Raw genomic sequence first — 12,335 nt, forward strand, 5'->3', positions numbered from 1 at the left:
GAAGTGTTTTAATTCAGACTACAATGAATAATGTAGACTATTTGTTGAGGGTGCAATTTAATACATTTTCGTGGAAGAGAAAATCGAAATTAAACGTTTTGGGCTAGTCAGACTACAGGCTGGTGAGAAAGCGACTTGAACTTTAAAGACGGACTGGTATGACAGAAAGACATGGCTAACTGCTAGCACATCAAAACGAGCACTGTTCTGTTTCCCATGCCGTCTTTTTGACATTGGTACTAATGCAGACTCAGTTCGGACAACGGATGGATTCAAAGACCTGGACCATCTGGCAGAAAGCTTAAAAACCCATATCAATTGTGCCCTGAAATTGGGGCAGGTCAACATCATGGCACAGCTAGAAAGTGCATATCAGCGGAACATTTTTGAACACAACAGACGGAGGAGAATCGTTATGTACTGGGGAGGCTGATATCGTGCATACAGCTCTGTGGGAAGTGCGAACTTTGAGAAGATGCCAACACCAGGCTTAAAAGACACTACGATTCTGTGAGTCAAACCTTCTTTTTTTTGCCACTGATGGAAAAGTTTTGTTAATTTAGCAGCATGTTTTGTTGCTGTTATCAGTTTCAGTTGTGCCTTTTGCTTCATATTGTATGCCACATGTGTGCCACAAGCTTTGTTGAGGTCAGAATGACGTTTTTTCTCTGTGTTGCGTGAATGTGGGTGTGTATGGTAATTGGGGCGCACAGGTGTTGGTGATGGTGAGAATTGTGCCGTGGTGTGTTCACCTATGCGGGTGCCTACGGTAATCGGGTCACCTGGTGTGTGTAGCTCATATCACTTGCTCATTCAGTGATTGTAGTTAATGAACGGAAAGAGGGTGATGGGGGAAGCCCTACTTTTGCTGACCGCACTCAAACTGCTGCTTGAACAATAGAAAGTTAATGGATATATGGACTTATGGATGTTCTGATTCTGACTAATTATTGAAGAACAATAAAACGGATTTACACACTGGATTTCCGGACTAATGCCGGTCACTGGAGTTATTCACATGCCTTAACAGCAAGCGCGTCTGGCAGGTTAAAGCATTCCCCAATACAGCCTCTCGACGACAATCAACAGAATTAGTAGTCGTTTACAAGCTTAATACATTATGCAAGTTATTTGAGCTATGTGACTGTCTAATCTTTTAAATTTGTTGCAATAATTTTACTTTAATGCTGTATTATAGGCAATCTTTGTGTCGCGCTGAGCGCTAGAGCATGTGAAATGTATTTGAAATAGGATTTCTGCTCCCTGCTGCCACTCAAAATGTAGCCCATAGTTTATCTTACTGGTCTATATAGTCCTACTGCTTATAATAATCAGTTACCTCTATTATTATGACTATGACATGACGTCATACAAAATTGCCCCACCAGAAATCTCAGGCTAAAATCGCCACTGTTAACAATGAAGAAAATGCACTCCTTAATGTACTCAGTTGACCATAACCATGAGGTATCAGGCAATGTTTTGCATCAAAATTAGTTTTAAGAAAACAGTTAACTGCACCCTGTGGAGATGCAGATGGGATATTATAGTGAAGGTTGTTATTGAGTTTGCATGTTGCCCTAACAGAAAGTTAGCAAGTTTGGCTAAATGTTAAGAAACAAAGACTAGTATTTCAGTCTGGATTTAACATAACAATTTGTAGCCATGTGAACTATCAACCTCTACCTTGAGAATTGATGTGATCCCACGCTTGTTCTAGTACATGGACTCTCTCCTTGTTGATTTGCAGTTCTTTGTTGAGGGAGCCAATATGTTCATGAAGAGACACATTCTCTTGCTTAGTTAGAAAAGACAAGAAGACATGTAAAGAAGACACATTTTTATAACTCATGTAAGGCTGAATCAGAAGAGAGTCATGATGCTTTTCTACCTGTAGATGTTCAAGCTCAGTGGTCCTTTGAATGAGATGGTTGTCTTTTTGCAGGAGGTCTCTATATTTGACCGTTAGGTTGATGAACTGTTTATTGGCTTTCTCAAGTTCGGGGGAAGGGACACTATTATCCAGAGCCTTCTGTAGTGCAGCTATTTTGAAAACAGCCATGTCCTTCAAATTTAGAATTAGAAACACAAGAAATCAGAAATTTAGTACAAGCAGCAAATAAAATGTCAACATGTATTACTCAAATTAATTTACCCACATAGAATGCTCTGAAAAATAAACCTACCTTATATCTTTGTAAGTAAGATATCCTCTCAGTTACAGACATTTCCATTTTAACAAAATCATCTTTGAGTTTGTTGTTCTCCTTCCTAAGGTGCTGTTCCAGCTCCAGCAGAGTGGTGCAGTACCTGGTGAGGGACTTCTCATTCACCCGGAGCACAGTCATCTTTCGAGCAGCCTCCGAGAGACCTCTCTTGACCTCTGTAGGGTGCTGGTCCAACACCTCAAGCCAGTGCTGGGTAGAAACAGATAAACAGGCTGAGTAAAATAAAGTACAAGAAATTGTGATTTCAGGGTATTATTCATGGACAGCTGTAGAATTTGTTTCTTAGCTGGCTCTTAAAATTAGCATGGAGGAACACACAGTCTAACGTTTACTCCACTCTTGTTCCTTCTGACCGTGAGAATGAAAGATGATAAACACATGACATTAGCATGGAGGAACACACAGTCTAACGTTTCCTCCACTCTTGTTCCTTCTGACAGTGAGAATGAAAGATGATGAACACAGCATTTCTAAATGAGGCCCCAGTCACTGGGACTACTGGGTCACATTCTCAACGCAGTTGAGAAGAATTTATGAAGGACTTTCTTCTGAACTCCACTTCAGTGGATTTAGGAAAACATTTGCCATTCTGGATAGTTTTCCCCTCTGGGATTTCTTCTGAACTTCAGAAGACTTTCAGAATGCGAAATAGCAGTCGTAAATCGGCAAAAGTTTTCTCAAATGCGATTCCTTACAGGGTTTTTCCTGGGTCGAAATGGGTCTTCGGTGCTCCCCCCCAAAAAAATGTGCACGCTTCGCGCGCACAGACTGTGTTAACCGTGACAGCTTATTAGTAGATACTTATGTACTTTTTTTTCACCATTTCAGAAATAATGGAGGCTATGGTAAAGTGCTGATGTGTGTAAACCAAGGAGGACTCAATTGCGGGAAAATATTATTTATTTTATTTTATTTTAAAGTCAGGTACAGAGGTCACAACCAGCCTGTGAACATTCCACCCTCCGCCTTTTGGTGCCCTGGTAAAATGATTTAACAAGTTCATGGTAATTTTAGCCTACATATATCTTTAATAGGCCTACTCGAATTTAATTTATTAACAAAGTTCAGAGTCAAAGCTATAGTGAAAAGGCAGGATGTAGCCTAAAAGTGTGTTGGCTACAAACACTCATTAAAAACCGATGGTAATTATCTGGGAAATAGTCTCTAACTGCAGTCTCTAACTACAGTCAAGTTGTCATTGCTTGTGTCAAACCATTGTGAATTTGTCGTCACATTAAAACAGGACGACTTACTCCTTGTAGAAGACTGATGCTCGGAGCTCTAGTGGTTTCCTCAGGTGAACGAAGCCTTTAGAAGATCAATTGCGCGCAATTCCAGGATGCTTTATTTTCATTGGTTGCTGGATTAAATCTTACCCAGTTTTTCTGATTGGCTATTGTGAAGCCCATTTCTTTTTTTTTAAAAGGGTGATAAGTGGCACCTCACGGCAGAACTACAGTGGATTCGGGGAGACGTGCTTGATTCCTCCATGGTGAGGGCAGCGTGGCCAGGTCATGTTTGCGCGCTGCGGCACATTAAATAGCTTAGAGGTTTTTTTCAGCGTGAGAAAAACGATGTGTGGCGGGAGTGCGTGATTAAAGACCAAAATTAGTGACTGTGACACTTGAGAGCCCTGAATTATATTCGAGATGCAACACAAATCTCCTCAGAACGAGCTGAGCTTTCATTGATAAACGAATGCGGTTGTCTGCCTCTCCCGAGGTCCCGGAGTCTACTGTTGATCGTTCAAACGGATAGACAATTAGGTCATCAACATAACAGATATTTTATTAAATTGAAAGCCATGAATACCGAAAATGGAATGTTATGCTCAAAATCACCGCCGACTGACAGTCAGGATGCATACGCAGATTGAGTGATTGGCAGCTGGCCGCTCTGTCCATTCGCACAACTCACTGTTGCGTGTTGATCAGCCAAGAAAAAGACACACTTATCAACTCGTTTACTGATCAAAGCAGAACGATAATTCGGCTGTAGGACTCTTGAAACATAATATTGAGAACCTATTCCCTGACAGGCATTGCATGCGTGACGCATAGATGATTTATTTATTCATTTATTTATTTTTTTCATCGCGCACTTTTTTTGCCTTTAGGTGGTCGGGATTTTTCATAGGCGCTAGGCAAAACGGCTTTGGCGCGTGCCCACATTTTCTCTATGCAGGAAAAACCCTGCCTTAAAAAAACACAAGATGGCCCATCTTGATTTTTGAGGATTCGCATTTAAGAAAAAACTCTCTGTGTTAACGGCTGCATTTGTGAGAAACCGTTGGTGATTGCGTTCACGTCAACTCTTCAGACATCCTCGGATTAAAATAATTATAATAAATACGAGAATATTTGTATCATTATCAATTACGTTTCACATGTATGGTCATGATTCTTCGAGGCATCATGATGTCATAAACTAAATAAAAGGACTACACCAGGATGCTAATCCAGACTATTCGTAGATCCACATTGGTGGAACGAACTGCCTAGCTAGCACTACCAGAGCAGGCGCGTCCCTCTCTACCTTTAAGAAGCACACGTCTCTACGGTTGCGTGCCCTTATAAGAAGCTGGCGGGTCGTGTATGTATGCAAATCCACTATCACGAGAACGCGTATCAATTTAAGAAATTATCCCTGGGGAGCACAGCTGAGAAGACATCGGCTGCTTATGAACGCATTTTCAAGTGTGCAGGAATGCAGCGGAGGTGTTTTCTTTACGTTGTTTTTCCGAAATCCGTAAGAAACATTTCAGAAGCAACTTCAGAAAATGATCGAGAATGAGGCCCATTGTTCTCAAGATAAAGAGTTGGGAACTAAAGTAAAGGTGAAAAACAGTGTTAAATACGTGGCCTCAAATCTTACTCACAGTGAACTCTTTGATCTTCACCTCATCCCGCTCTCTCTGCTCTTCCAACTTCTTCTTTGCCTCCTTAAGAGACTCGCTTTCCTTCTGCCATGCTTCCCTCTCACTAAAATCAAGATCAGCTCAAGTTAACATAGGAAATCAAATCTAGAAGTAGGTCATCTTTTTCAATTTTAGGAGAGTTTCTTCTGTTAAACAAACCTTTGGTATTCTTTATATTGAAGACCTTGCTGGTGTCGAATCACAGCTAGTTTCCTTCTATACTCCTTCAAAGCCACCTGAAGACGCTGACTTGCCTCTTCTTTATCTTTAACCTCCTAAAAGAAAATGGGTAAAGTCGTACAAAATACAACTTTGAGTAAGGACCAAACGCTTGGAAAATCCAGTCTGAAATGATCATATCCTTTCATGAATGTACACAATGTTTAAGAATACAAAAAATTTCAACAAACCAGCAGAAGATGAACAGCATAATCATTCAAAGAGCTGATAGCATCCACATTAGATGGTGTCATCTCCTCAGGAATGTACAAGGCCTTAAAGACTTCTTTGGTATCATTCGATTTCCTCACTGTTTCTAATTCACTTTCCAAACGCATAACCTACAAAGACGCATACAAAAAAATAAAGCAACAATTACGGTTGACTTAATTCAAAATGACACACTTAGCACAAAGAGTCAATCTGTCAAACTAAATTTTGTGTACAAATGGTTGTGTCAAGTAACTAAACAACAAAGATTAATTCATTGAAATTAAGCCTCAGTATTAGGTGCAGTTACACAGCTAGTTAAGTATGAAGTTTAACAAAATAATTGACCCTGCTTTTTAACACAATACACAGAGTAACACTTCCCCTAAAGTGTGTACTCATATATTCCTGTGCTATTCTTAAGCAAGGTTTAAGCAAGGTTCAAGAGGCAGTACGGTATCGTCAATAATGTACTTGTTCGAGGGTGTTGTACGATACCGTACTGACTCGAGTACCTTATTGCTTTTATAACACGGTTGCCAGCGACTTTATAAATATTAAGTCAAATTAAATAATAAACAGTAAGCTGCCTTTCAGCACAAAAAAGTTCTAGCCACCAAACATTGTGTATCGCATTTCAGTTGCCAAAAGAAAATAGTCCCCCTTTGTGTGGCTGTTGCTATGCAACAGACAAATAGCATTGGGAACTTCACGTCTGTTAACCTAGCACAAAAAGTTTGTTGATGATTAGCTAGGAGATCGACATTGATCTCGCACCATTTTATTCATTCACATTGCTCATTTTACAAAGTTGCCATTAAAATAACAAAAACTACAATGGGACACTTTAAACTTTGTTAATATTTGTTTATATTAATTTGGGTATCGCCACTAACTCGCGTGTGAGAGCACGTGTGTTTCAATGGATTTTTGGACTAAGTGTTAGCAGTCACCTACAAATAATATTCGAGACTTTCAGTTAAGACTTACAATACTCAGAAACAACTAACCGAGTCAATGTAGACATATAAAAAGTCGTGTAGATAGCTTAATTCACATGAAACATTCCCCACTACATTACCCACAACACGTCGCCATCTTAGTTAGATTTTTTTTTTTGAGTGCCCACTGATATGGAACACTCAGGTAGATGAAAACAGGTCGTACAGTTACTATATCGTTGAATATAGCACACCCTGTGACTCACAATCAGAATGGTGGATTCCATCTACCCTTGTTATAAATATAATTATATATTACAGCATATATAATACAAGAGGTCTCCAAATGAAATACCTTTTCATTGGCCATTACCAGTTCCCTCACAGACTGTGCTGCGTCCTCCCTCACACATTTCATCTCCTGTCTGAGTTCATGGGTTCGGCCTGTTAAATTGTCAACCTGCATCTTAAGTTGCAGACTTGACTCAGGTGTTCCTTCTGTATTTCTCATTTCTAAAGCCTTAAATGCAAACAAACAAGCCAGATGAGTTAAACGGTAAACTATTATCAACCATACATAAACTCATAAATGTTAAAGAGTGAGAAGCTTCCACTACATCAGGACCGAACTCACGGTCACAAGCCTTTCCAAACTGGGAAGACTAATTGTGTGTGTCCTCTGCTGGTTTTCCTGTAGAGCCCCGAGGATCTCCTTGATGCCTTCTTCCAGGTGCTCATTTTCATGTAACATTTCATTAACTGGGAAGTAAATGGGAGTTTAACAGATAATGAGTTTAAAATAATAAATTCATATTTAAAAAAAAAAGTGAGTGAAACTTACATTTGGCCTTGAATTCAGATGATTCCTTTTCTTTTAGTTCCAGTTCAATCTGTTTGTTATTAAGCTCCATTAGAAGATGTTCATTCTGTATCAGAGTATCAATCAAGAAGATAGAGTTTACAAATTAATTGCAAGTTAAAATAAATGCTGTTTGTTGATTAAATTGTTGATTTAATTCATACATACTGCTCTGACTGCAATGAGTTAAAAAGTTGTTGAAACTGCTGTTTGAGGCTATATTATTTATTTGTTTGCTGTGGAAGCACTATTATTTCCTTCAGAAAATGCAATTCTAGTTCTTATTTTTTATGTCCAAAACTGAACTTAATGCCTTAAGTGAACATACAAGTGTAACCAATCATTTCTAATACATACAAAATATGACAATTCATGCATGTCAGAAAAAATAATGATGGCAGACTAAATCTCCCATTTACCATACGTGACAACTTGCCTTGCTCTCCCCCTTATTGGAGATGAGTGAGGCCCATGACACAACATTCATGCAAACACTGGTGTCTAAGACACTTTTTACCATGTGTAACATACTAACAAACATTTCCATTAAAAACATATAGTAATTCATATTTCAATTTCAATCACCTTTGTCTTCTAAGAAAGTAAGTAAGACTTAATAGTCAAAAAAGAAAAGCAGACATACCATTGTTTTTATGTGGTCATCTGTGGATGCACCAGCAGCCTCTCTTGGAGTGTAGATATTAGGCATAAGTTCACTGCTCACCCCTGAGTGAAATTAGTACATTACACAATTGTATGCATCATGCATTGGTATGGTTCACGAGAAAGGAAATATCTACAATATCTAGCATAGAAACACATAAATAACATGCTAACCTCAAACACAAGACTTAACATCTTGATGTCTCACCTTTTTCCTTCACCATGACTCTTAACTGCACTCTGAGATCAAGTCTCTCCTCCTCTAGTCTCTCTATCTGTGAAAGGAGACAGAAAATAAAACACCTCAAAACAATAAACGCTGTAAGACAGAACAACAAAACAACAAATGAACAAACTAACATTACCTCTTTCATCAATACTTGATTTTCTGCTTTATACTGCCTTTGCTTTAAAGCCTTAGACCTTCGAAATTCAGTCAAATCCACTTCTTCCTCTGGGGTAAGACCTTTTTTCAAATAAAAGGACATTACTGTAATTCTTTGAATGCAATATACTGGAAGCTGAACCATATCTATAAAGAGTCATAAATATATTTGAATGCTCATTAAATGAAGTCCAGAGTGAACAGAAAGAGTGTGAATGTAAATGCCTAGAAGAAAGACACGCCAAATCCTTTGAACTGACCGAGTCTCTCTCTGAAGGCCTCGTTCTGGTCCAGTAGATCATTCATCCTCATCTCTAACGTGTTGATTTCTCTGGTCATTGCTCTGGCCTCAGTATCTCTTATTGCCATCTGGTTTTTGCACTCTTTGATCTCAGCTATAGCAGCCTCTAAGCCATCCGTGCCCTGAAATCAAGCATGAAAACAACTCAAAATAAGAAGTTCTTTGAAATTGTCATTGTATGACACTGGAGATCTTCTTCATGCCTTTCTCTAACTTACAGACTCATAGACTCTTATGCGAGTAAGGGTGTCACTGAGCTCTTTGTCCTTCAGTCTGGCATCTTTCTCAGCTAATTCTGCTTGGTGCTCAGCTTCCAACGCCTTCCTCTCCGCTACATTGACCTTCGTCTGCAATCCCTCCATCTTCCTCAGCTGCCCAGTAGTGAGAGGACCTGGTGGAGTTGATTGCATCTTGTGAATATCAAAATACATGAGTGGACAATAACTATTATAATATGGTATGGTGTTTAGGAATATTAACAGGGAAATTCTGATTATGTTTATGCTTTTTACACCAGAACTTGAAAACATGTTTTGACCTGAGTGACATACAACTGTGGCAAAGTACCTCTCTCTTTCCTTAAGGGTTTCTTCAGTTCTTCAATCAGTTCTGTGTTTTTTTCCATTTCATTTGTGTATTGTTCCACTTGATCACTCAGCATCTTGATTTGATTGTCTCTTTCTTGAACAGCCTAGTTGAACCACATTATTATAGGTTTGGACTTCCTCAAGATAAGACAAACATGTGAATCAAAAGAAATGAGTTATACAAAAACTACAACTTTCAACTAACACAACTTAGATTAACAAATAGATTAACTAACTATGAAATACTCACAGCACATAGCTCATAAATGAGCTGAAGCAGCAAATTAAGTATGGAAAACAGAGACAGAAAAAAAGAGACAAACAAATTTGAAAAAAATGAACAGAGGGAAGGGCATCATGAGTTTCATGTTTTTTTTTTTGTCTAAAACTAGCAAGCACACAAGCTCACAGCCAACAGATTTGCCTTGCAAACACTAACAACAACAGACCTGACACATTTCAGCAATCTGAAGCCATTCTTACAGCAGTAACAGTTACAAAAGCATATAATACCATATCCACCCTCTGTGCCCCAAGCTGCAGAGCGACATAGTTAATAGCCTGGTAAGCTAGTAGAAACAACAGTGTTTATAGAGCTACATAGTGAATAGCCTGGTGAGCTAGTAGAAACAACAGTGTTTATAGAGATACATAGTGAATATCCGGGTGAGCTAGTAGAAACAACAGTGTTTATAGAGCTACATAGCGAATAGCCTGGTGGGCTAGTAGCAACAGTGTTTATATCCCTGGGACTGTGAACCATCACAATGAAGAAAAAGAAGCTAAAGCTAGCTACCTATAAAGACTGAACTCAAACAGACCTGCTGGAGAGCTAATAGGTTGTTCTTCTCAGTATCCATTTGTGATGCCCTCAGCTTCTCTCTCAGCTCTCGATTCATCCGTTGGTATTCCATGACCTCGTCATCCTTCTCAGATAATACTCTCTGAGGGTACAGACAATACATGCATAACAACAACTGAAATAACTGCTGATGAAAAACTGAAACGTAGACCAGCATTGTATTGCTTGACTGTAAGGGATGGCTGTATGGTATGTCTGACTGTATGGGCGTCCCCCTAAAGACATTTTCTTTATGTATGAGACTCCATGGGTGGCATGTTCCAAGGACACGTTCTAAAAAGACTCTTACACACGGTCTCAACAAAATTCCATTCACTTCCGAATAAATTCATATTCATATTTCTGTGTATGAGCTCTGTTTGCACTGAATAGTTAACACGCTCAGGGCAGACTCATATTGTAACTAGCATGCTATCATGACTAATGCAATACATCTGTGGAGGTAAAAGCTGGAGCACAATACCTAGTTTAACACTTGTTTAAAACTGGTATTAAAGAGAAAGTTCAACATGATTTTTCTAAAGATAGTAGATGTAAGGAAGGAAACTATTTTCAACCATTTAGAACCACTTACATTAATTTCATTTACCCACTAATCACTGTATGCCAGGTTGTAGGACAGGTCATTTTTTTCTTAGACAGGGCATCATGGATACCTCAAGTTAAGGATGAGATCCATGATCAATCTATGTGATGAACAGGCACCTCCACTTTAGCACTGACTGATCAATCTATGTGATGGAACAGGCACCTCCACTTTAGCACTGACTGATCAATCTATGTGATGGAACAGGCACCTCCACTTTAGCACTGACTGATCAATCTATGTGATGGAACAGGCACCTCCACTTTAGCACTGACTGATCAATCTATGTGATGGAACAGGCACCTCCACTTTAGCACTGACTGATCAATCTATGTGATGGAACAGGCACCTCCACTTTAGCACTGACTGATCAATCTATGTGATGGAACAGGCACCTTCCACTCGTCCACTTTAGCACTGACTGATCAATCTATGTGATGGAACAGGTACCTTCCACTCGTCCACTTTAGCACTGACTGATCAATCTATGTGTTGGAACAGGTACCTTCCACTCGTCCACTTTAGCACTGACTGATCAATCTATGTGTTGGAACAGGTACCTTCCACTCGTCCACTTTAGCACTGACTGATCAATCTATGTGTTGGAACAGGTACCTTCCACTCGTCCACTTTAGCACTGACTGATCAATCTATGTGTTGGAACAGGTACCTTCCACTCGTCCACTTTAGCACTGACTGATCAATCTATGTGTTGGAACAGGTACCTTCCACTCGTCCACTTTAGCACTGACTGATCAATCTATGTGTTGGAACAGGCACCTTCCACTCGTCCACTTTAGCACTGACTGATCAATCTATGTGTTGGAACAGGTACCTTCCACTTTAGCACTGACTGATCAATCTATGTGATGGAACAGGTACCTTCCACTCGTCCACTTTAGCACTGACTGATCAATCTATGTGTTGGAACAGGTACCTTCCACTCGTCCACTTTAGCACTGACTGCAGCCATGACTGGGTCGTCTTCCTCAGCCCTCCTCTGGATTTGGTCCATCAGTTCTCTCACCTACAAAAGTTTAAAAAGAAAGAATTCAGATAAATCATTTAAACCAAAAATGTACTGACCGTCTTGTTTTGGTAAGGTCAGTACGAGCATACTACAGTACATTTCTACGCTTTTAAACACATTTTGGGGTAGAATAATAGCATAAACAAATCTAATGTAATAAGTGTAGTTTTCATCTCAAATGCGGTATTTAACTAGGTTTTCAACCAATAGTCTGCAGCCCCCTGGTGATCCGTGAAGGCATTGCATGGTGAATAATGAAATTCAAGCAAATATATAAGAATAACAGAAGCAAAGGTGACGTTCAGGATTAAAATAGTGCCCCTCCAGTCCATCCTTGGTAGCCTGTACTTTGCTAATGTTGGAATGCGTCCTTAATGTCACCTGTATACATCTCTGTCACAGCGGTTACACATACTAACAGGGCACAGGGGCCTTTATCTCTTACTTAAAAGAGACACCCTCAAGCGAGTAGACTCTGATGTACCCCTTACTCAGAGAGACACCCTCAAGCGAGTAGACCCTGATGTACCCCTTACTTAAAGAGACA

The 12,335-nt window shown here is 39.5% G+C and overlaps 1 protein-coding gene across 1 annotated transcript in view; it reads right to left on the bottom strand.

Annotated features, from left to right (window-relative positions):
- The window catches only part of cep290 (centrosomal protein 290), a gene marked incomplete at its 5' end in the record, with an annotated part of 73,492 nt that overhangs the window by 37,729 nt on the left and 23,428 nt on the right, over window positions 1-12,335 (bottom strand). Inside the window, 18 exons of the mRNA XM_080841806.1 lie at window positions 1,687-1,798; window positions 1,892-2,065; window positions 2,187-2,417; window positions 5,107-5,209; window positions 5,305-5,420; window positions 5,556-5,705; window positions 6,871-7,035; window positions 7,150-7,274; window positions 7,357-7,441; window positions 8,018-8,100; window positions 8,246-8,312; window positions 8,403-8,503; window positions 8,683-8,845; window positions 8,942-9,114; window positions 9,291-9,414; window positions 9,561-9,581; window positions 10,132-10,254; window positions 11,696-11,785. Of these exons, the coding sequence (XP_080697932.1) occupies window positions 1,687-1,798; window positions 1,892-2,065; window positions 2,187-2,417; window positions 5,107-5,209; window positions 5,305-5,420; window positions 5,556-5,705; window positions 6,871-7,035; window positions 7,150-7,274; window positions 7,357-7,441; window positions 8,018-8,100; window positions 8,246-8,312; window positions 8,403-8,503; window positions 8,683-8,845; window positions 8,942-9,114; window positions 9,291-9,414; window positions 9,561-9,581; window positions 10,132-10,254; window positions 11,696-11,785 (2,206 nt within the window). The remainder of the gene's footprint in view (window positions 1-1,686; window positions 1,799-1,891; window positions 2,066-2,186; window positions 2,418-5,106; window positions 5,210-5,304; window positions 5,421-5,555; window positions 5,706-6,870; window positions 7,036-7,149; window positions 7,275-7,356; window positions 7,442-8,017; window positions 8,101-8,245; window positions 8,313-8,402; window positions 8,504-8,682; window positions 8,846-8,941; window positions 9,115-9,290; window positions 9,415-9,560; window positions 9,582-10,131; window positions 10,255-11,695; window positions 11,786-12,335) is intronic.

The sequence above is a fragment of the Sprattus sprattus genome (assembly GCF_963457725.1).
Source record: "Sprattus sprattus genome assembly, chromosome: 7".
Taxonomy (NCBI): Eukaryota; Metazoa; Chordata; class Actinopteri; order Clupeiformes; family Clupeidae; genus Sprattus; species Sprattus sprattus.